Source organism: Cimex lectularius, unplaced genomic scaffold (genome assembly GCF_000648675.2).
Source record: "Cimex lectularius strain Harlan isolate CLEC.00 unplaced genomic scaffold, Clec_2.1 scaffold21, whole genome shotgun sequence".
NCBI classification, from domain to species: Eukaryota; Metazoa; Arthropoda; class Insecta; order Hemiptera; family Cimicidae; genus Cimex; species Cimex lectularius.
The window spans coordinates 1,201,247-1,226,346 of record NW_019392671.1 but is presented as its reverse complement, the minus strand read 5'-3'; the positions used below and the strand labels follow the sequence as shown (position 1 = coordinate 1,226,346).

Sequence of the window (25,100 nt, the reverse complement as noted above, 5' to 3'; positions counted from 1 at the left end):
AGGGTGTTCAAGTTGTGAATTTTCGATAAAAATGTCAGAAATGGTGAATTTTGTGTACCCCTTCACCTCCTAACTTCGAAAAATCACCAAAAATGAAATTTTCGGCCGAACAGGATGGTTTTAATCTCATTCGACGCAGAAAATAATCCTCTACAGATGTTGTTTCAAGCTGTTTTACGGTCAGGCTAACGGTTTACTAACAATTTCACGAATAAGGTCAAAAAACGTGGTTTTTCATGATTTTTTTCCTGTAGCTCGGAACTGAAGGGTTTGCGGACATAGGTTCATAAGACCTTTTTTACTCAGCGTTCAATTTCCTAAGATCTGGAATAAGATCTGGAAGTGTGGATGAATCGATTGGGGCCACCCTGTATATAGTGATCAATTTACTTTTATTTTATCTTTCTTAATATATTATGAATTCGTCGCTAAGAGAATTGAAAAATTCATGTTCGCTAATTTTTTAGCATGAACCTAATGTTGTGACTATATTTCCTCCTTTTTCTTATACAAAATAAATTCTGTCCCCTGGGTGTTGTTTATATAAATTTACGCTACAGTTGTTTGCCTATGATTGCTTTACTAGTATTAAAAATAATTCTTTCAATAAGATGAAGACATTTAGAGAAAAGTAAACCGAAAGGTGAAAAAACACAACTTATCGGGAATAGCGATTTTATCCACACCAGAACACTTGATTCTTAATTTTCAAAAATTATTTGAAATATTTGCAAAGCGCGGAATGTCGTGAGACCTGTTTCACGACATGTCCAAAAGGTTTAATATAAATCAACCAAAATATTCCCTTTTAACGGTATCACCGAAAATACAATAAATAATTTTATTTAGTCAAGTTAAAATTGTCCTATTTTTTTATACCAAACAAATTATTTCTCCACTCCTACCACTACTGGATGTTTTTTAGTATCAGTCAGTCAATACAATTGTTTGCCTACTATTCTTCTACAAAATTTAAATAAAAGCGTTTCAATATAATGAAGAGGTTTCGAGAAAATTGTACTGAAATGTGAAAAAATATAACTATTCCTGAGAAGCGATTTTCTGATATCTATTGTCAAATTTTAATCTAAATTTAAAAATAGTTAATTGCTAAATTTTGGGTGCAACCTATACTTCAGACCAAATTTTGCACTTTTATCATTCTAAAGAATATATTTCTCGTCTCCTGGGTGTTTATTAAACGGGAACCTCTCAAAAAAAAAAAAAATAATAATTTTTTCAACATGATGAAAAGGATTGGACAAAAGTGTATGGAAATGTGAAAAAAATACAAATCTTCAGGAAAAAAGATTTTCCGAGAGTATCTGAAAAGTCCCATTCTCGTCCGATTTACGTCAAAAAAAACTTTACATTATGTTTTTTCCTCCAGAAGGTTTTTTCCTTTTTTTTAAAGAATGTTTTGACACAGAATATACAAAAAAATTCGTGAATTTTCAAACAGACTTGGAAAGTTCCAAGTCTATCAAAACATAATTCTTAACTTCCAAAACAGTATTTAAGCATTTCTAAAGTTCCGAACCTCACTGGACAAAATGTGTTCCATGTTTCATTCGTGGTAGAGTTGCTAGCTTTGACGTGTTTGTGTTTGGCAATATGTTTACTATCTCTAAAATGGCTAGAGTTTTTTAATTTGTCCACCTTGTGAGTTTGTATACCTATTCTGAAACAGTGGATTTTACATTTTTAATTTTTTTCCATTGTTTAGTATTGCAGATCCTCCGGACATATCTACACTAATTTTGCCCAGACTCATTTCATGGACTTCTCAACATAACTTTCGCTTATTCTTTTCTTTTCTTTAGGTTGTGTTGAATGACAAATAAGATCAGGAATGTTCCTATTTTGTTTTTCCTAATAATTTGCTATTAGCAACGAATCGTTCAAAAATAATTTCATAAGGTTTAATTTATTATTAAACATTATAAGATTTTTGCCTTTTGATAAATCTAACATGCCGGGACAATTTAACTTTAATTTAATTGTATACATTTCGTTCTAAATGTTACACACTCCCAAAGTTTAAAAGGCTTTTCAGAAAAAATACAAAGTGTGTCGATGACTTCTTTAAATCGCATGATTCTTTTTGGAAGTAATCTTTTGATGTGGACCGATGTCCACGTGTCGGTGGCATCGTCCTGCCGAATAAATTGGAGCGGTCGTTCTATGCGGCCGGTTCTCGTGCACCATTAGGATTATAATTACGGCCTTCAATCGGGGACATCGAAAAAAATGCTATTCAATAAAAAGTATAACTGAATGTATTTAAAATCGAGTAATTGGTCTCTGCTCGAGAAATGCGTAAAGAACAAGTACCCAATTAAATCTGATCAAAGAGAATTTGAGTACTGCCATCAGAGAGATATTATTACAAAAAGTTTATACACAGTTAGTTGATTCATTAAAGGAGACCGCTTTATCAAATATCCATAAAGGGATGATAGGGTGAAGGGTTAACTTACCATTAGAACTTTGTGAGGGTGGTTCCCCAAGTTTGAGCTTGTTTTGCATCTAGGAACAGGGCCTCCCCCTCTGATACACCGATATAATTATAAAAGGTTAACTGTAGGGTGTACTACAAAGTGCTTTATAGGACGGGTTCATGTAAATTGCATAGTATTTAATGCACCGAAGCTTCAAGCACCCTTAGCTTCTTAATGGTGTTATAGTTTCCTTTCCGTGAATTGTTACATATGACTCCTGTTGACTCCTAGAACCTCCCTTTCAACCCTTAACCACCCATCTCCAAAGAAATTCTCCAAAAGTCACATATCTTAGAATAAACTGTGGACATGCAATTTCGGATAATCATGTAATTTTGGAATATACATACAGGGAAACCTATGATAATAGTTAGGAGTCACCTAGGTTTTCAGAATAAAGGTACACATGGAAGATCCATTATCTATGTATTTAACACCTCTAACTAGAGGACAATCAAAATAAAGGGCACTTTCTTGTTCTTCTGTAGTCTGTAACATTACAAGAAGCCTCTTGAGTAGCGTACACTCGAAAAAAGGACACTATCCCGTCGTCTACAGTTAATGTCTAATAATAAAGGACACTGCCGAATCCGTTCACATACTCTAATTAAATTTTTTTATTCCATTTCTACTTGATGGATTTTAATGTTGACATACATTTATTTTACAGAACCGACTCTACATTATTTTTATGTATGAAACTCTAAAATGTTACTATATTTCAGCAATGTTTCATGGCCAATTATTTATTCAAAAAGAATGCAAAAGGTGGTCCTATTTCGGTACAATTTTCTAAAAATCTATTTGGTCTATTGCAACTAATTTTTTTGTTATATTTGCCTTAGTACCCTACCGATTCATGTCATATATTTTTAAAAATAGTGAATTGTTTGAGCAACAAACTAAATTTTTGTCCAATTTTTTTTATTTTTTTTATTACAAAAAAATTACTCCTGGGTGTTAGTAACCCAATCCGCTCACTAAGATTCTTTGACCATTATAACTGAATTAATTTAAAAAAAAGAACAATATTATGAAGGGTTTTAAATAAAAGTGCACTGAAACGTGAAATATAAAACTTTTCAGGAGAAAACTGTCAGACACATTTCAGACTTTGGATATCTGATGCAAAATCTTGGTTAAAGTTAGAGCTAAACCGCAAAAGACAACATACTGCTATATATTATCAAATTATAAAAATCTCCCTTTAGAGGACATATCTCGAAAACGTATAAAATTAGTTTATCTGACTTTCCCTTAAGAAAAGGTAGCTGATTCCTCTGTTACTTTTAACTGTATTTTTAGAAGGCAACTAATTGATCAAAAACGAAAATTATTGTGTATAGATGTCTTTAAAATATGTTTCTAATGTTTGGTATAATTAACATCAACATGTTAATTAAAAATTATTTTTACTAAAATAGTTATAATAGGGGTGGGAATCATTGAGCTTATTAAGCTATAAAGTATAAGACTTAAACTTATAGACATTTAAGATACCCGGTGTGTGCAAGAGCGAGAGGGAATATCAGCAGAGGATTGCTGATGTTGTGTCGGAGGGCACACGGTTGGTTTGTAATGGGCGAGCGGGTGGTTGTGCCTTGAGGGATGAGGGTTGCGCGGCGAGGCGGGGGGCGTAACGAACTTTGTTCTTCGGCAAACTGATGTCGGTTGAATTATGGTATTGATTGGATGTGGGTCTTGATGGATTCCGGTAAACTGCTTAGCTGACATCAACGAGAATTACAAATGCGACAACCCGTTGTGGTCGTCTGCTCCCCTCGGTACATGATTTTGCCAGTTTCCTTGAGATATTAATTACGACATCAGAGAAAGGGGATGATTGAAACATCACATTGGCTGTACAATCCTCTTCAAAATAATTCGCCATAACAGGCAAGATTTTTTTAAAAGAAAGATTAGTATTTGGGCTACCGATGACCGAAAACGTCCGTTAGCACGATAACATTCAAAACGGCGAATAAAGTATCCACTAGACACGACGGATTTCTTCTTCGTGTATACCGGAACTATGGCATTAAAACCGTGGCTGTACTTTCAAATTCTTATCTATCAAATATACTGATATATCTTGCCAAGATTGGAAATTATTTTCCTTTTTCAGTACACCTTTTGCCAAACTTTTTTTTTACTGGGGCTTCCGACATCTAGGTCATTTCAGCCCCCAACTAAGTCTATATTCTATTTACACTTTCAAACACTACGTTCATACACTTAAATACATCCATACAGTGCACTCATTCCGTTTGGTCGGTGGAGTACTTGATATTCCTCCACCGACCTATACTTAAACTAAACTAGATTAGGGTCGACGGAGTACTTTTATAAATATTCCGCCATCGACCCGGAACACAACTCTTACGCTTTCAACGTTCGAGGGGCGATGATGATATTTCACCCTCACCCCTCGCCATTCACGCTAATAAATACATGCACTCAGACAAAACATACAGACACAACACATAAGACTTATTATATACAATAAAAAAAACCAATTTCCTCAAAAAAGCGACTCTGAAACTCGCTACCGTGCTCGAGAACTCTTCTTAAGTCCGGCGGCATGCCTACACGCGCTCTGTATGGAGCCAAGGCATGACACGCCTCTATTATGTGGGACACATCGAGCAACCTTTCTCTGCATAAGGGGCACCTGCGCGGGATGTTTTTATTCATTTTTTAGAGCAGCATAAGGCTAACAATCGTCATTACCAGTCTACCAGTCTTTATAAAACTATCCAGGAGAAATAAAATTTTCTGTAAAAGAAAACCTGTAAAATTACATCACAGATTTAGGATGTTGCCATAAATTAACGATTCCCTTCTTTTTAAAAATCCCTAGCTTCGAATTTGGAGTACGCTATGAACAAAGAAACAATAAAAGATTGATTGTAATACTTCGAGTAGATTTTGAGAAAATATTACAGAAAAATGTCAATTTCTTTCTACAAATACATGGCCTTGAAACATTCTGAAATAGAGTTAAATTTTAAAATTTGATACTTAAACAGAAAGTGCAGACTCTCATGGAATGGAAAAGGGTATCAAAATTAAATACAATCTAGTATTTTAGTAGTAGAGTTACATTTAAGCAAAGAAAATAGGAAAACCGATCTGATCGTCCTAAAAAAGGCCAATACCCCTTTAGTCAAGGTGTAGGGTGAGGTTTGTTCACAGAAAGAAGGGTTAACGTGTTTTCTTTAAAATTTTCTATAGAAATATTTCGATGTAACGTTTTTAAGGCAAAAATTTAACGGCAATTTGCTTACTTTTTTCGAGCAATACGAGGCTAACAATCGTTGTGAGCAGTCTTTAAAAAACCACGCTGGATCGGGAAAATAATTTTTTAAATAAATTTTGAACTTATTTTAAAGTCTTTTGCCCCAAATGGTAGTATACTAAAAAGAACGAAAGAAATCAAGTTCAGTTCCAATAAACCATATAGATTCGAGCTAATGGTACCAGAAAATGACAATGTTTTTGCTAACGCTGTAGACAAATAACTGATCAAAGAAAGTTGCTGAAAATCGGTAACATTTTAGAGCTTGACGCTTAAAAAGAAACCTCAAACAATACCTTAGATAAAAATATAATTAATTGACATAATTAATACGGTCAGTTATGATTGCTAAACATATATGGATTAATATAATGCTTAAAAAGAAAGTAGAGACTGTCTTGTAAAAATGTTTATACAAATTAAAAACCTATCAAATAGAGGTAGTGTTAACCAAAAAATTAAAAAGAAACTAGCAGTTTTTTTGCAAAAACGTCGATTCATCCTTAAGGGAAAATATTTTTTTCAAAGCATAATATACAAATTTCTTTTGTTTTTATTATTAAGATTTTTTATCTTAAAAAAGTTTGAATTATGTTAAGGAATTCCTTCTTCTTGAACACAATTTCTCTTTATAAACAAGGTATAGTTGCAAGGTATACTTCCAAGAAGAAAATGGATGGTTTGGTAGTGCTATCTACTGGAATATCACGTTTGGCAGAATTTTTTTCTACGTTGTCTATAATATTCGATAAAATTGTGGCTTGAAATGACATTCATGGATGGTATACCAATTTTTTTTAAATTTATATTTGAAACCGAATCCTATAGGAGTATCCCATATTATAAGGTGTGGTATATACATTTTCTGTGCTTTGTATATTCGATTAAATGATTGGTAGAAAAATTCTGGTCTTTATAATTTTATTTATCTTCCCATAATAACTTACTAAATGATTGGTTAATTTAATTTTATTAAACAATTTCCTCCAAATTCCTCTTCCTTTTGGGGCTTAACAATTTTTATGCCGTTAAAATAGAGTATTACACAAAAACAAAGAACCCGTGAGCGACGTTTTTAATTAATGTGTCTGAAAAAAGAAACGTTAAATTTCCGTTAAATTAACCAGGGAGCGCCTTTGTGTTAAAGTAAGAAAAGGGCCCGGGGTGGAGGATAAGGGCAAGTGAATCGAATCCACGCAAACGCCATTTTCCATCTTTCCCTTTATTCGCGTTTCCACAAATAAATTTGAGCTCGCCTTCTTGGAGATTGCGATCAACCTTATCTCATCCACCCCTTTTCCCTTGACGGCGAAAATCTCTTCCGGAGAAAGACGCCCCTCCCGCCTCCTTTAACTTTCTGAGAATAAACAGCGCGTGTAGTCTCGCTTTGATTCCAGTCCCGCGAGACAACACACTCCGAACTTAGATCCTAATCCTTAAAGCATTCTTGTTTGATATTTCCCTTGCCTCAAAACACAGCTCTTTGGTAAAATCACTTTTCCACTTTGTTTTTTGGTTGTCTCCACTTATACAGGGTGTTTTGCCTTAAACTTTGCCCGTAGATTCTACGTTGAAAATGGAACCAAATAGTACTAATTAACTAAGGTCCGAATATCAGCAGTTTAGGAGTTATTCCACTTTTTCTGATTTTTTAAGATTACACAATCTTGCTTCAAATAAACAATAATAACTCCAAAACTGAAAGGTTTTGGACAAATCCGTTGATACCGTTGAAAACTACTTGTAAACATTCGTGAAATAAGTGTTTTAGTAGAGAGGACTTGGAAAAATATTTTTTTTTATCTATGTGATATCTTGTTAATACTGTGGCTACTTTTTCTAATGAAGAATACACTTATATATATATATATATATCTTATGTCCGGGTTTTGCGGGTTTAATGCGACGGCAGCGCGTCGAAAATTCATTGTAGGGTGTGGAGAGCATTTCGAATCAAAATTAAAAAACGTTTAATAAATTCATAAAAATTTCCTTTTTATTTTTTTATTATTATTAATCTTTCCATCTTACCAATCCTTCAACCACGGTTTTTTTCTTTTCCTTCATCATTTCTTTATCTTTGAAAAATGAAAATAAAAAAGCAATTGCACCACTAAAGAGAGTATTAAATCGAGTACGTTTTCTGAAATTTGCTGGTCTCTAGGATTGAAAATAGTAATAATAATGATAGTTTAGAATCACCATAGTAAGTTTTTCAACTTTGGAAAAAAAAATTTCAAAGTTCTCGCTACTAAAACATTTATTTCATGAACGTTTATAAGTTTAGTTTATCACATCTTATTGGAATTTTAACGTAGTTTTCAATGATACCAACGGATTTGTCCAAAACCTTTTAGTTTTCGAGTTATCATTGTTTATTTGAAGCAAGGTCTTGAAATCTTAAAAAATCGGAAAAAGTGAAATAACTCCGAAATTGTTGAGATTAGGACCATAGTTTATTTGGACTTTTTGGTTTTGGTTTTAAGTTTCTAACACGAGTAGCCGAACACCCTGTATAAACCTACTCAGTATCTCGTTCAATAATTTTATTATTATTTTTGTTATTTTGAATGTTGAGTAGCCACCTTATACGACCTGTCCAAAGCTTTTGATTGTGTTTTGCACAAAACGATGAAATTAAAATATTATAGAGTTATGCTGGTTAGACTTCGGATCCCACAAAGTGTACCTTAAGGGTCAGTTAAGAGCCCCATTATTCTCCTAGTCGCTATTGATCACCTGCCTGATATAAATATAGATTCAGAGTTCGTGTGAAACAGAAGAAACTGCATAAGTGGATGTCTTATATTGTTATGCACTAAATTCAACTAAAACCATAAAAATTATGTTTACATTAAAAAAAAAGTAGTCAAGAAAGATCTTTGTCGTTTAAAATATTTGTGCTTTCATTTGGACGAAAAGTTATCGTGGAATGAAAATGTTCTTCAAGTACTAGTTTAATCAAAAAACATAAAATATACCCTTTTAACGGAATCAACAAAAATATAATATTATTTAAACTCAAGATAAAATTGCACCATTTTTTCATATACAGAATATTCCTCCACCCCTACCAGAACTGGATGTTTTTTTTTTAAATAACACTAGAAACAATGTTTGTCTATTATTCTCCTTCAAAATGTAAATAAAATCGTTTCGATTTGCTGAAGACGTTTGTAGAAAAATGTACGAAAAGGTGAAAAATTCAACTTTTCAGAACCAATTTCCTGATCCATTTCCGGTTCTATTTTTGTTAAACAATTTGTTCCATTATAAGCAATTTATGTTTCGTTTTACCTTTCTTACTATACTATGAATTCGTATCTAGGTTGTTTTTTATATTAATTTGTTGATTTTCGCAGCAACCTAAATTGGAGACTAAATGGGTACACTTATTTCTTATGCAAAATAAATTAATCCTCCCCTCCTGGATGTTTTTATATAATTTTTTGTTAGGACTGTTAGCCGATGAATTTTTTTAATTACAAAAATATATTTTTTAGTATGATGAAGCGGTTTGAAGAAAAGAGTTCAGAAAGGTGAAAAAGTACAACTTTTCAGGAGGATTGTTTTTTCTGGTTCATTATCGGTTCTGTTTGTTAAAAGAATCTATTTGGTCTTATAACCAAACTATTTTGTGCTTGATTATACAACAAAATCGTAACTAGGTTTTTTAATTATTGAATTGTATATTTTTGTCAAGAAGCTAAAGTTTAGACATAATTTTACAACTATTTTTAATACAGCATTTTTTTTTTTCTTTCGATCTAGGTGTTTTTATAAGTATCCTTTATTGCAATGATTTGTCTATGATTGCTCTTCTAAATGAAAAAATAATTGTTTCAATATGATGAAGACGTTTAGAAAAAAGTGCACAAAAAGGTGAAAAAACACAACCCTTCAGGAAAAACGATTTTCTATATACCAGAACACTTCATTCGCAACTTTCAAAAAATTATTTGAAGCACTTCCAATGCTCGTATTTCCATTGGACTTATTTCATTTCTGTGCAGAAAAAAATGTAGTTTTACTGTGTCTGGCAGTTTGTCCATTCCTTGTGTTATGTATAAATCCATTCTAGATAAATAATTCTCCATTTGGCATCTTTAATTTAATTTGAAAGATAGAACTTTTTAGATAGAACAACGGTTTTTACCTCCTAGAACGAACAACAGGATTGTAACCTTGGCAACTAAGGATAAAAAGTATGTATTCATAAGTGTTCACAACTAAATAGATTAGAGCTTTGCATAAATAAGTAAACCGGGTTATCTTCGAGCTGATGAGCTGTGAGCAGTTTGATCAATACCGGTTACAATCTCAGGTCAGCCTACAATCGCTGCATTTCGACACTAACAATAATAACATAGTAACATTGATTAATTGCATGTTGAATCTTCCTATAAATAAGATACCCGTAGGCTGTAATATATTGTATTAAAAAGAATTCTTACAAAGGTTTTTTTCCCTATAAAAGGACTTCGACCCTACATTTCAGGCGTCCCTGGAATTCGACGAGTTATCAAACGGCTATTCAAAAGTTAAAAAAATATAAACTACTGGCTTGATCACGGTTCGTTGCAAGGAAATTAAAATGAAATTAATATAAAACCGTTTTAATCCTGCAACACTGTTGTGATATCTTGAAAAAAAGTTAAATCAACAATAATACTGTCATTTCTTTTTAATTTTTTTCTCCATGGAAAATATTTATTCGACTTGCCATCAATAAAATTATATTTAACTAAGTAAAAAAAAATGGAGTGGATCCCATTCTATTAATTGAAATCACCGAAGAGTATATATTTTAAACAAATCAATACTCAGGACACTTGTGCTGATTGAATTTTTTCTTTCCCAATTAACCAAATTGTTAAACTATGCAGGGTGCCACTGACTGTTGACAGTTTCTTAGGCCAATGAACAATTCTTTCTTAATTGCTGAAATGTACCAATAATTTTTATAAGCTTCAGTTTGGTACAAAAGTCCTTAAATTATTCTTATTAGCAATTCAGATATCGTGAGATGCGGTCGGGTGTGATGTCGGTTTCAGAAAAACATTTTCTTTATCGTGCCAACGTTTCGATCTTTTAGTGAGATCATCTTCAGGGCTCAAAGTGTTTGTCTTCTGTGTAATTGTGCCATCCTTGTGTGTCGTGTTGAGAGTCTGTCTATTCTTATTAGCTGTCTCTGGAAAAACAGAGGCTTCCAGCGAGAAGTTAGGACTTTTAATTCTGCACCCCCGGGTCAAAAAAAAAAAAAAAAATGTTATGATATGGATCAGCGTCCGACCAGTTTACTCTGCGATCGATCTATTTCGCGCGTGGGATAGGATGCTGCGCGAGCAGAACCTCAAATCGCCAATGATCCACGTCCGATGCAAACTAGGTTTTATTAGTTATTAAATAATAAAGAAGTGGCTTATACATTAAATGCCAAGTATAAAATCGTTTGTTCCCGTTATAAATTTGGTTGTTGCCGATCATTTTTGTCTGCCATTCCTTGCTGGGACTTATAACCCGCCAGACAATTATTTGAATAACCTTTCGTCAGATGTTTTATTTACATTATCCTGTTGTCTTTCCGAGCAAAGAAGCTGAAATTCCCAGGAAAGGAGATGTATTGACTTTGCATGGGTCAGCGTGCGACATTTTTGCACTGCGAGTGATGCCGTGAAATTCCGCGTGATGCAATGCGATAGTTTCTCCACTTTTTAGTTCCTTTATTTGTTAAATTTTTCTTTGCACTATTGCTTGACACCAACAGCCTGTGGATAGTTGTAATATCTAAAGGTGGCTCCAGTGCCGGTTGCCGCCGAATAATTCGCCAAGTATCGAGATATCGTCTTGGCATTCGCCAAATAGCGTGCCTACATATACACACATGCGGGGTTTGTACAGCGAGTCCTCAATTTACTATCAATCGAGATGGACAACAGTGAAGCTGCGGTTACTGTTTTGAGTAGTGGCTATAAAAATAGACACAGAGTACTGCTGCCCTATCTTGCTTTCGCAGATATGCGATGCCACACAGCGAAAAACACCTTCCGATTTTTGTGATTCGGAAGAGAAGTGTTCCAAATTATTTATTGGTTCAACTTAATCTAGGAACTCCAAGACTGCTATGTTGTGCCAATCCTTTTTTAACCAACAGAAACAACGCTATATTATTCTTTCATTAATACATACACAAGTTACGAATCGTTTATTATTGAAAAATAAATAGCAGTAAATAGAAGTGAATAATAACTGTTGATTGATGATTACAGTTGATTTACTTACACTACAGATGTTTCCCGACTGTGTGGATGCTTTGAGTTCGGCTACTTCACGAATATTCGTGCACTTTGAAGCGGACAAGAAAACCGACAATTAGCCGAGCAAGGCGAGCACCGAACAATGTTGCTTGGCGCATAACTGAGCACTCATCCCTACGAATCGGGATTCGGCGAACTTTTGCTCGGCATTCGGCGAATCCCGCATGTCCCCGGTTCCTTTTAAGCTTAATTATTTATATACTGTCCGTAAGCCCTATATAGAATATTTACTTATTCGGAGAAAATTTGACTTATCAAATTGTCCCCCGAATGTGGGGAATTGTATTCCTCCAGGTGTTTCTGTTATAAATGATATTCAAGATGAAATCATAAAAAGAAAAATGACCCATGTTCACCGTGGTTTCGAAATTTTCGTCCACGCGTTCCGACGAGCCCGTTTATGAGGTGTGCAGAAGGGGGTGAAGAGTAGGGTTAAAGGGCGGGGGCGGTCGAGGATCGTAAGAAAGGGAATGCCCGCCGAGCAGACAATGTAAACGCTGGAAGGGAGAGGCGGGAAGAATAAAGGGTTGAAATGACAATAGGTGGGCGTGTCGGCGCCTGCCCACAGCTACCCTTGATGCCCTCCCCGTCCTATTCTTGTCGTCCTGATAATTGAAGAGCCACCCCGTTGAAAGGAGTCTCTATTGTTTGAAGGTGACAAATCACCTACGCTTTTAAATGCTCCTTAAATTGCTCTCCACTCTTTTTCTCTCTTCCACTCTACCTGTTTACTGTTTCACCCCGTGCCCTTCATTCCGTTTTTTTCCTTTTTCTTTTTTTTTAATTGCAGACCCTCTCCCAGTTTCTGTTTAGGGAATGAAGTACGATGAAAGGGCACCTTCATTCTGATGGTAAGAGAATGATAAAAAGGGTTCTCCTGTTCAAACATAGGGACATTTTTAATGAGATAAAACGTATAAACATAGCCCAACTGAGTCTGGGGTGGTAGGGGGGTGGTTGATAATGAAGTAAAAGAATTAATAAAATCTACGTGTCTCCCCCATTCACTTTTCCCTTTCTCTCTCTCAAACACACCCGCGCTCACACTCCTTTTCCTCTATCTTTGTAATACCTTTTCTCTTCTCTTCTACAACTTGAAATTTTCCCTTTTTTACATCTGGGTGTATTGACTGAATTTTTCCAACGGCTAAGGGCCTAGGATAACCGATTTCAATTAAGCCTTTTTTACCACCTCTGAACTGAAGGTTAAGAATTTTATAATGCCCCAACACTATAACGATAAATCATAATTAATAACTACTTTGTTAGGCCTTTTGCTGTGTTGTGAACTTAAAAGCTGCGTTTTATAATGTGGAGAAGTACATTGGTAAAATTTATTCGTCCATAAATATAAAAACCATATTACTATCATATATAAAAATTGTGAAGTAGGATACCCTTATAAGGTGATACGGACCGCGTTAGCCGAGTGGTTAAGGCGTCATACTGTCGGCAAGTAGATGCCGCTGTCGTGGTTCGATTCCCACTGTCGCCTCTGGCTTTTTTTATCTGACGCCTAAGGGGATGTTGGCAGAAACGAAAATGGACACGGAACTCATCGATTGAAGGTCTGGAGAGGGATCGGATCTCAGTGACCCTGAATTTGGTCCCAACCCCATACGAATAAGAGTTTTTTTGTTGGAAGAACATCGGTATGTCGGGGGCTCAATTCACCCAAGTGCTGCGAACTCCCAAAAATGGAGCGAGGAAGGCGTATAGCGAGCTGCAGTGCTCAGAGAGTTACTACTTCTCCAGTTCCTGGTGTCCACCACAAGTTAAAAAAAAGAAAATAGTGATACACTACCATTGTCCTGCATTTTTCAAAAATTTGCGGCTTATTTTTTAATCTTATAGTTAACTCTTCTTTAAAAATCTTGTATCAATTAGAACTTTCAATAAACAAAACAATTTTCGTATTCATGACGTAGAAAAGATCCAATTTAGATTATCAAACAACGCTTTTTCTTTTTTTAGGCTTGTCAAGCTTTCTGATAATATTATTACACGCTGCTTCTCTATTTTTTAAGCATTTCGGCTATCCTCAATTTTTCCCAATCTAAAAGTACTGGCTCCAATCAGTTCATTCCAGCAGGACACAAATGTATATCCAGATAATTTCACGTTTGGTCCAGACAACCGACAACAAAGATGCCAAACTAAAAAGTTTTGTATCGATTAACAAAATATATTGTAAGTATTGTATCGATTAATAAACAAAAAAATTATTAGAGACGAAAACTCGTCATTGAAGTAGAGAAGATCCAGTTGAGGTCATCTAACAACCCATCGTCATTATTTCATTGCCAAGTTGTCTGATTGTGAATTTATATTATGATGATTATTCAAGACAAAAATCAATAGCAAAATAGCGAATTAGACGTTAAATTTAAAACCTAAATTTTAAACAATTAACACCATGAAGCAGATCTAAATCAAAGCGAGTGGCAACAAATAAATAATTAGATAGATCCTATTTTTCATATGTGAGAATATCACCTACTCGATTGTGTCTACAATACCTGTTATACACTCTGCTTCTCTATGTTTGAAGTTATTTGGCTAACCTGAATTTTTCACTACCCAAAAAGACTTTGTCAACAATCGGTATATTCCAGCAGAACCTAACTGTACATCCAGTTAGTTTCAAGTTTGATCCAGACATTTCTAAAAAAAGTATAACATTTTGTATTACAACCGCCAGAAAGGTGGGTTTCTTTTCATTATTTCGGTCGACTATCAATTTACGTCCTTTCAAATCTTAGTGATATTAGTTATAAAAAGGCATTCTGTTACTTCTTGATAAATTAAAATCAAATTGAAATCATTCACATAAGAAATGTTAAAGATGCCAAGGGGATTTTCATTGGACCGTTGCGAAAATTTCTTTAAAAATTAGAATAGAAGCGACTACAGATGTATTCAATGTCCCGTTTATATTTCAGTTGATATAAGCGAAATTCAACATAGCGAGAGAGAGAGAAAAAATCTAGTTGGAGCAGGGTATAGGTTTTCCAAAACTTCTGAAAAATAAATGAGGACAGTGCAAATAAATGGCCAATGTTTATAGAAAAGCCTTCTATAATGGATAGCCTGGAAACGTCTTAAATCCAAATCTGCCAATGTTCAAATGTCATTACAATTTTTTATCGGATTATCATAGAATTACATCTTATTAACGTAATAATATTAATTATATACTCAGATATGAATATTCTAGATCAAAGGAAGTGGAGAAATAAATTAGATTTTAACTTAAGAATTAATTTAAATTGATTTTCCACTCAGAGGTTTGTAGATTGGGAAATTGTTCTCTCACCAACATTGATATACTACGTGCAATAAAAATAAACAGAGTGGAATCAAGTGAGAGATGGTTAAACGGAAATCGCAGCAGGGGCTAATCCTAATAGCATCCACGACATCTAGGGAACATGTGGGTGATCAGAGCATAACAAAGGGACTCCACCCTCCGGAAAAATTGCTCAATTTACATTTCACCAAAGCGCACACGAATTGAAAGGATTTCAATGTAATGAATTATTGGCATTTAATTAGTTCAATATGTGAAAAAATCATCACAGAATTTAGATTATTTTGATACAATTCAAGTAAAATTCAATTTTTGTTATCTATTGTATACAGTGTGTCTACTTTCTGGTGTATCCTCGAAATTACCTCAATTGAACGAAATCATAGAGAAAGTCCTGCATAAGAACTTTGATGAACCTTGATCATGACTTTTAGTTGAAACGGTCTCATTCCCACTATTCAGTAGTGTCATCGCATTGTAAACATCATCGGTGCCATTATTGAGGTGCTGTTTTCTTAAGTCCACAAACTAATGTAGACCGCTTGGGTTAAATTGTCAAAAGCCATAAATGGAACCCACGCGACTCAAAAGACAAGAACATAACAAACGCTGCAGATTTCTTCAAATACTACTGGACAAACGATCAAAACTGGTAAAACAAACGGCTCATTTACAGCACAATCCTGAGACCCAAATGGGCATATGACATCGAATTTTTCAACCATACGTTCCGATCTCCTTATCCAATACCTACAATCGAAATCTTCGAATTTTAATATCCGAAATGACCTTGCAGTAGTCAAAAACAGCTAGAAGAATTTTCAGAAAGTAGTGTACCCCCGGGTTTTTTCTAAATGGCCTGTATTGGGCAAAATCATTAAAAACATTTGTTTAACGTTCTCCTCACCTTAATCCTTATTTTGCGTTCAGAAGGAATCTTTCCATTATTCTGCAGCGACATTATAGACATCGATGCCGCTCTTGAGGTACTGATACGATTACGAGGTATTGATACTGGTACGATTCGTTACGGCACACGGGGCTGCTTTGAAAGCTTAAGACAACCTTTTACATTACATTGTCTATTGTGGAACCGATATCGTTATAACCATACCTTGAATATTACCCCTTCTTTGGCAATTTCGTCAGACCGTTTCTTTCCTTCCTCATCTTCGTCCCGGAAGGACCTTAAGGTAATCTTATTTATTTTAATTTAGGCGTTCCCCGACTAGTTTGGAGCTAAAAGCTTACGCATTATATCTGCCTGACTGTCCGAACGTCAATCTGTGTTCCTTTCATACTCAATTTATTATCACGCGCATTTAATTTGATTGCCTAAACCTAAGATTGGATGATTGGTGAGCCAGTCCAAGGGGTGTATTGGCGTAATTCTTTACTTTCAAGTTCAGCTATCGCACAGATTCAAGGGTACCCTATGGTAGTACCTTAAGACCCATCCTATACACCGCAGACATTCTTGCCATTTCTGAAATTATCTTTACCACCTACAGGTTTGCATAATGATGCCATATCGACTAGAAACCTGCAAACTCACGTCACATTCCTCGAGCAGTGGTAGAAAAGACAATAAACATTTTTCATTCTACAAAGGATAACTGTTCCCGTCCACTAGAATAGTATCCAAATCCCGCCTGATGTTTTAGTCTCCTTGGGCTATACATTGTTAAATGGCATACATGGAACCCCCACGACTAAAAAGGCATAGAACTCAACAGACAATTCAGATTTATTAAAAAACTAGTGGACAAACGATCAAAAATGTAATAAACCATCCTGATGGACTATCGCATCGAAGTCTTCAACCAACCTCCAACGTATTCAATACCCTACGAACTTTATGATCCAATATGTCCTTAAAGTAGCCACAAAACTACAATAAGTTTAAGAAACCTTTCATGCTGCAACCTTCCTGCCAATAATTCTAGGAGTCGGGGGTGGAACCAACCTGGTCAACCAGTACTTACAACTCTTTTGTACCTACTTCATAATTCCATTTCCAAATTCCACTGAAGAAACCCATTTTCGAAGATATGCCGGGAGTCGAACAAGCCCGGAACTTTCTCTGTATGAGTGGCGTGTAAAAATTTTTATCGTTGTGTCAAGGGGGGATGGGTCAGAAAATTCTCAGGCGACGGTGGAAATCGGCCGAAATAATGATGACAAGTGTGCTGGGAAACGGGGGTTTGGCATACTCAAACCACTGTAGCCTTGTTGGTACTTTTCCTAGTATTTTAGTTCAGTTGAATTGATTCGATCGTTCTTTCAAGAGGTATGTACTAGGTGACTGACTGTCATTGGTTCAATTCTCTTTATGGATGGCAATTCCTTCCTACTACAAAGCTACAAATGGGGGTGGGGTCATCGTTAAATATACCCTTGTGTAGGCGTTCTTTCAGGTGACCTGTATGTAGCGCTACTCCTCTGACTTTTACCCTATCTGCTAGTAACAATGTGTTTTGTTGTTTTTTGGTGAGATTTTTTTTTCATGAGTTACTATGTCTCGCACCTCTGGTATTTGTTCACGTCATTTATTTTATGGGATCGATTCTTCCCAAAATTGTGCCCTGGTTCTTCAATTGAAATATAATAAAAATTTTCAGGTCAGGCGACCGTGGAAATCGGCCGAAATAATGATGAAAAATGTGCTGGGAAACGGGGGTTTGGCATACTCAAACCACTGCAGCCTTGTTCGTACTTTTCCTAGTACTTTAGTTCAGTTGAACTACATTTCAATTTCAAGTTGAATATATGAAGTAGATTTAGCATAAATTATGAAATAACATTAATACGGCAAAACTGAAGTGACTGAGATAAAACAGAAACATAAATAGAACAGATCGAAGAAGAAACCCAAATCTTTGTTATAAATCGTCAAATAATAATCATATTATTGGAACCGATGTCGTTAGAAGCAGACGGGCCTGCAATCAATGCAAATTACTTTTGATCCCTGGCCACCCCTGCCGCAAGCCACCCTTCGCCCTGCGTTATTTCACCATTAGAAGCCGAACTCGTGTTACACTAAGACCCTTTCGTCCTATACCCTTTTTTTCACTCTTACACATTTTTGCTAAGGGTCAACGCAAAATTGTCATAAAAAACGAACTTTTGTACGGATTTTTCTAATTAAAAAGATGATAAGTAATTAATTTTCGTTAGAACCGTTGAGTTTTTTCTATTTTCTTAAACTAGACTCTTTGCGCAGAATGTTTCAGGGAGATTCCAAGCTTTTAAAGTTCTTCAAATAATTTTTTGAAAGTTAAGAATCAAGTGTTTTGGAGTGTATAACATCCGTTCTCCTGAAAAGTTACCATTTTGTCCAAACCTTTCGGTCATAATATTTTTAAAAACACTGACAAAGAATTTCGTTACCCGAAAGAAGTAGAAAGAAATAAATTAAATATTAAATATTATGATAAATAAATAATTAAATTTTAATAAATATTAAGAAGTATAAAGTAGAATTAATAAAACAGATTTTGAAAAAAAAAATTGGGACTGAAACGGGACCAGAAAATTGCTTCTCTCGAAAATTTGTGTACTTTCACGTTTCGTTACACTTTTATCTAAACCTTTTCTTTACATTGAAACGATTAATTTTTCTTTTTATAGAGCATTCATAGGCATAGGCAAAAAATCGCCCAATGAGCTGAGAGAAATAATTTATTTTGCACAAAAAAACTGTAATATTTAATCACAACTTTAGATTGTAAAATTAACAAATCATTACATTTAAAAATTTTAACATGCAAATTCCCGACTAAAAAAGACAAAAATATATTGTTTGTAACAGGCCTAATAGGTTTTGAAAAAATAGTATCCAAAACGGATCAGGAAATCGCTTCTCAAAAGTTAGGCTTTGTCACCTTTCTTTCGGTACACTTTTCTCCAAACCTTTTAGTCATATTGAAACGATTATTTTTTTTCTTTTTGTAGAGCAATGATATACGAACAATTGTAACTAGTTTATTTAAAAAAACTGCCCAGGATCGAAGAAACAGTTGATTTTTTATTCTTAAAAAAGTGTAATATTTAGTCACAGCTTTATGTTATTGCCAAAAATTAAAAAACCCACTGGTTTTAAAAACTCCAAGCAAAGAATTCATATTAACTAAGGTGGATTAAACAAAAATAGATTGATTATAATAGACCAAATAGATTTGAAAAACATGGTACTAAAAATGGATCAGGAAATCACTTCTCCTGAAAACTTTTTCACCTTTCGGTACATATTTCTCCCGACCTCTTCATCATATTGAAACATTTCTTTTAGAGAAATAATAGGCAATCCCAACCTTACATTAGGTTTTGGCTTAAAAAACACCGACGATCGGAGAAATATTTTCTTTTGAATGAAAAAAGTGTATAATTTGGTCTGATGTTCATGTTGCTTTTTAAATTTAGCGATTGGCGATTTTTATGAATTCTTAGCTACGAATTCGCAGTATATCAAGACAACTAACAAAATATTGGTTCTAATAACCCACGAAGATTTATAATTTTTCAGTTTGTTATAAAAAAGTGTAAATTTAATCATAACTTTAGATTATTGACAAAAAATAACGATTAACTATTTACAAACTTTTGCTACTGATTCGTAGTATCCTAAGAAAAATCTTTTAAAAAATTGATTGTAATAAATCAAATAGAGTTTGATTTTTTCATTTCCTAAAAAATATGTGCCATTTAGTCTTAACTTTAGTAGTAGTACTTTAGTCATAACTTAATTATTGACAAAAAAATAACGATTCAGTATTTTAAAAAAACCTTTACCTAGGAACTCGTAGTATCCTAAATAATCTATTGATTAATGAATAATGATAGAACAAATAAAGATTGGGTAAAAAAAATTTCAAATTTTTGCACTCTTTTTTAACCAAATAAATGACCTTGAAAAATAGCTGAAATACTGTAAAGTTTTATATTTATATTTAGGAATTACAGCTTTTCTGAAAAACGAAATTCGTATGAACAGTACAATCCATCGGGTAGAAGTTGGGTTAAACAAACAAATAGTAAAACAAACCAGCTATTAGTCAGAAACTACCCCCTTACTAGTCTTAGTTACTTTAGTTCAAAAGTAAAAAAATTAATCAAACTGATGATGGAATAATATAATCCGAATAATCCTACGAAAAAATAGATCTTTCTAATCCTAATTTAACAGAAGGTCAATCAGAGCTGGTTATTAATTTTTTTAATTATAAGAACGATATTTATGGTTCGCCCAGGTGTTTTGTAATTATAAGTTTTAACAAAATGATGAGCTCAGATTGCCAAATTACATCTCGCGTGGATTAAAATGTACATTATTCGAAAACGGATTTCCGTCCTGAATACAACAAAGTGAATGTAAAGTTTAAAGCCGCGTTTAATATATTTAAATGGATAAAATATTGATTAGGCGTAAACGTTTGAAGTACTGAAAAGTACTGTGGCGCGGTCGGATGGGTGGGGGCGGAGGTGGAACGAATTTATACAAAATCCCTCTCTCAGACAGAGAGATTAACAAAAGGAAATTTAACCTCGTGTATATACAAACGGGACGGAAAAGAAACTGTAAACACAGAGGGGGAGTCTCCCCTGAAATGTAAAAAACGTTTACAGAGGACTTGCACTAAGAGTTTTGTCGACTCTTAATTACTGTTAACCTAAGTAATATTGTAATATTCACGTGTAAAGTCAGACTTGGCCCAAATATATTTTGCTTCCATCCCCTCGCTCTTTTCAGCCGGAACCGTCTTGCTTCCGCTGATTCATGTAGGCCAAGTGATGATCGATCCGAGAGATCCGATAGATCGGACTGTACATTTCTTCAAAATGTAATTTAAAAAACACTATAGTTTCTATACAGATAGTTGAATTTCTTGTTTTATTAAATATAGATTATGCTATAACAGATAAACTAATTAATAGGTGACAGAAAGTGATAGAAAATTTATTTTCATTACGCTTTAAAAAAATAATAATAACAAAAAATTAAAAAGGAAAAGTGAATAGTAAATTTAAGATTATAATATAATTCGTAATATTTCGACCAATCGACCGTATCTCCACACCCGATTTAAGGTATCGAACACAAAAGTGATCAACTGAACAGAAATCTACGAATGACAGACCACCTGGTCACTGGTCAGGCGTTGCTCGCCAGTTTTATTCACAGTTCAACTGTTCTTGAAATAGTGCCTTGAGAGAGCCACGATTAATATATCCGGTTGTACAAAGTACTAGGCGTTTTATTTGTGAACTTTATTATTTGTAGTGGAAGATTTATTTGTCTGGAGGCAATTAGAATATTGATTTCCTTTTCAGAAAAGTTTGACCTTTCCGCTAAATCATCAAAGTTCTAAAATTTTAACATTAAACAAATTTTAAAAGTAAATAAGTTGTTGCCTCAAAGAGAGGCCAAACTGTCGGGACCATCGTCTCAAAATCTATTTTGTTTAATACAACCAACACTTTGTTCTTTTGTTTTTCATAGTTTACTACAATTATTACCATTTTGTAGCTAAAGGATTTTAAAAACTTATCAACAAAAAACAATAAAATAAAATTAATGTTTTAATGGAGCATCCTCAGTTTTTCGGAAGAACAGGTGATTTTTTGCCAATTCTTTTGTTTACCACCACTTTCATTCAATGGATATTAATTTTGATAAACATTTCCTTTTCTTTACAGTACACATTTTCTGTTTAAGTTTACAAATTTTTTAAAATTTTAGCTGATTTTCTTTTTCTTTTTCTTAGTATACTGCGAATTCTTAGCTATTGGTTTTTAAAAAATAGTGAATAGTTATTTTTTGGTAATAAGGTAAAATTATGACAAATTTCACCTATTTTTTTTTTTTTAATTATTTCTTCAATTTTGGATGTTTGTTTTTAAAAAACCACTCACACCTCTTTGCCTAAATAAAATACCACTTTTCAGGTGAAAAGATTTTCTGATCCATTTTCGGATATTTTCAAAATAGTCGATTATACCAGTCTATTTTTATTTTATACATTTTAATATTCTGCAAATTCTTAGCTAAAGGGTTTTTCAAAAAAGAACACACACGCACAAAAATAAAATAAAATGCAAGTTTAAGAGGTTGCGACGGTTTGTCGGACAAGCTGATGGTTTTTGCCTAGTGTTTTGATTAATATCACTTCTCCTAGTTTTGCTACGCATCCTTTTTTTCATAAAAATCAGTCTTTTTTCTTTAAATATAACATTTTAGCGTATTTTGGCAATTTTTTAAGGTACTTGCTCAAAGGTAGATAAAAATGTTGCCATTTTTCAGTAAGATTTTTTGAAATTTATTTGATGTTTTACAACCAATCTATTTTTGTTTTATTTTTCTTAGCACACTAAGAATTCCTAGCTAAAGGGTAAAAATAACGGATCGTTAAGTTTTGGCAACAAACTCAATTTAGCTTTAAAAAGCAAACTAACTTTTTTTATGCAAGAACTTCTCCAATCCTGTAAGTTTTTACAAACCTTTCTATGATTATGTGCCTATTATTGCTCTTTTAAATTGAATCAAGAATGATTTTAATCTGACAAAGGGTTAATGAGAAAAGTAACCAAAAGTGAAAAAGTACAATTTTTCAGAAAAACGGTTTTCTTGTAATTTTTTTAAAATTTTTTCATCTAGCTGCTTTCACTTTTTGACATTAATGTGGTAATATATAGACAAACACATAAATATCATGCATAAAAAATTCACATTCATTCATTCGGCAATTCACGCATACCAATAAAAAAGAAAATAACGAAAAACAGAGACTAAAGGGGCAACAATTTTCTACGTTCCATTAATAAAGATGTGTAAATATAATTTATTTAATATATAGTCTAGAATCTCAACCGTTTTTTAACGGGGGTTTGCAAAACCTGAAAGTCATACAACCTCGCAGTTCTGGTGTTTTTGAAGAACCTAAGAATTTCTTACGTAGTTTTAATACTATTTTGTCATTTATTGACATGGTGAAATTATTTGAAAAGTGATAATAGTCAGGAATTTAATGCATTGTTTTTTTTCTTTGTGCAGGTAAAGACCTACTGCAGTGCTGAAAATTCCCTGCCAAGAAATTCTAGGTAACTATGAACAAAAAAAGAATATCATGTACAATATATGACATCATTGACGGTTCTTCACGTTTTGCGATCATACCGAAAACTTGGGGTGACACAGAAATAGTCCGGACGAGAAATAGTGGCAGCTATTTCGGGACACAAGGTCATTAGGCCATCGATACCTAACTGGAGATTTTTATTGACATCCGCAACTGTTGATGGTACGATATAGAGTAAAGTACATAAAGGTCAGAGCGATGCTGATTTGTCCCCCTTAAACCGAAAATTTCCCTCTTTATCGTTTTATTATTATTATTATTATTACGTCTTGTTACTTGCATTTAGATATAAATAATCATAGTAGTGAATTTTTTTTTTACATTCATCGACAGTTTTTTTTATCTTTAGTATCAGGTAGCACTATGACAGTTTCATGTCATTTTGTCAAGGTCAGTTTTTTATTTTTATGTGGCATTCAATAGGCGAGTCATCCCCAAATTAGAAAACTTCCATATGATTTATAGCATCAGGTTGAATTCATTTAAATGAATAAAACGGCCGGACCTGTGCTACCCCATGGCTAACATTTTCCATTGAAGCCTTTCCATAGAAAACCTTGACATGATTATTTCGAACCTCTTTCACACTATATAATGCTAAAATATAGAGTGTATTATTTATTATAAATTGTTGAATTTATATTGTTATTTTAATATCGACAGACATTTTTATCAGAGTGTTTGTAATGATGCTGAAAACTGTCTGATCTTCTCGATAAAAATTATCGCCCATTCTTTGCATAATTAATTTTTTTTATATTGACTTTTTTTTAAATTATTGCAAGTCCTGGTTGGGTTTTTCAGTCTAGCTCACGTAAAAAACATGTCATTTTATCAAAAATTATGTCGTAAAGTTATGAAAGGAGAAAAGGTCATTCCAATTGAATATAATTGCCGTATAAAATTCAAAAACATAGGATTACTTAATGCATATTTTGCAAGTAGGAAATAAATTCACAAATATGACAGTTGATCAACCGAGTTGATCGATTAATTAATTTATCGACGATGGTTTGTGGCAAGACCAACCAGGAAAATGATATAGATTATGCGCAAACAATATCCACACGCGAAAAATATTTATGTAGATACTATATTCAAGGAATAAAAATGTCACGTCGAAATCGATTTTTGGTCAAGTTAAATGGTAATAATTAATGGAGGACGAGTACGGAAGGTATTAATTAAACAGGTGTAAAGTTAAGGAGGTTGGAAAATGATCAGGGTAAGAATCGCTTGATGATAGAATAATCACATTATTACTTTTTTTTTAAATTAAATATTATACACTATACATTCACGGTAATAAAAAGATTCAGTCTCAATGTACACACAGTGGAACACAAAATGAGATGTCTAGTAGTCATAACCATATTCAGTCCTAAAGCTACGAAAAGAGAAAAAATTCCACTCGGAAATGACCTAATTTCCAAATGAGGATGTACATACATGAAATGACAGAGGAACAAAAGCTGTTTTGAAGAATTAATTGAATTATGAATGATGTTTGTTATACAACCTATGAAAATTATATTA

General features: G+C 33.7%; 1 protein-coding gene across 4 annotated transcripts in view; it reads left to right on the top strand.

Annotated features, from left to right (window-relative positions):
* The window catches only part of LOC106668565 (transcription factor Sox-13), a 597,903-nt gene that overhangs the window by 417,870 nt on the left and 154,933 nt on the right, over positions 1-25,100 (top strand). For 3 of the 4 annotated variants that reach the window (XM_014397454.2, XM_014397455.2, XM_024225289.1), the window contains one exon: positions 23,480-23,526. The exons of the other annotated variant lie outside the window; for it this stretch is intronic. In XM_014397454.2, the coding sequence (XP_014252940.1) occupies positions 23,480-23,526 (47 nt within the window). The remainder of the gene's footprint in view (positions 1-23,479; positions 23,527-25,100) is intronic. 4 annotated transcript variants of the gene reach the window in all.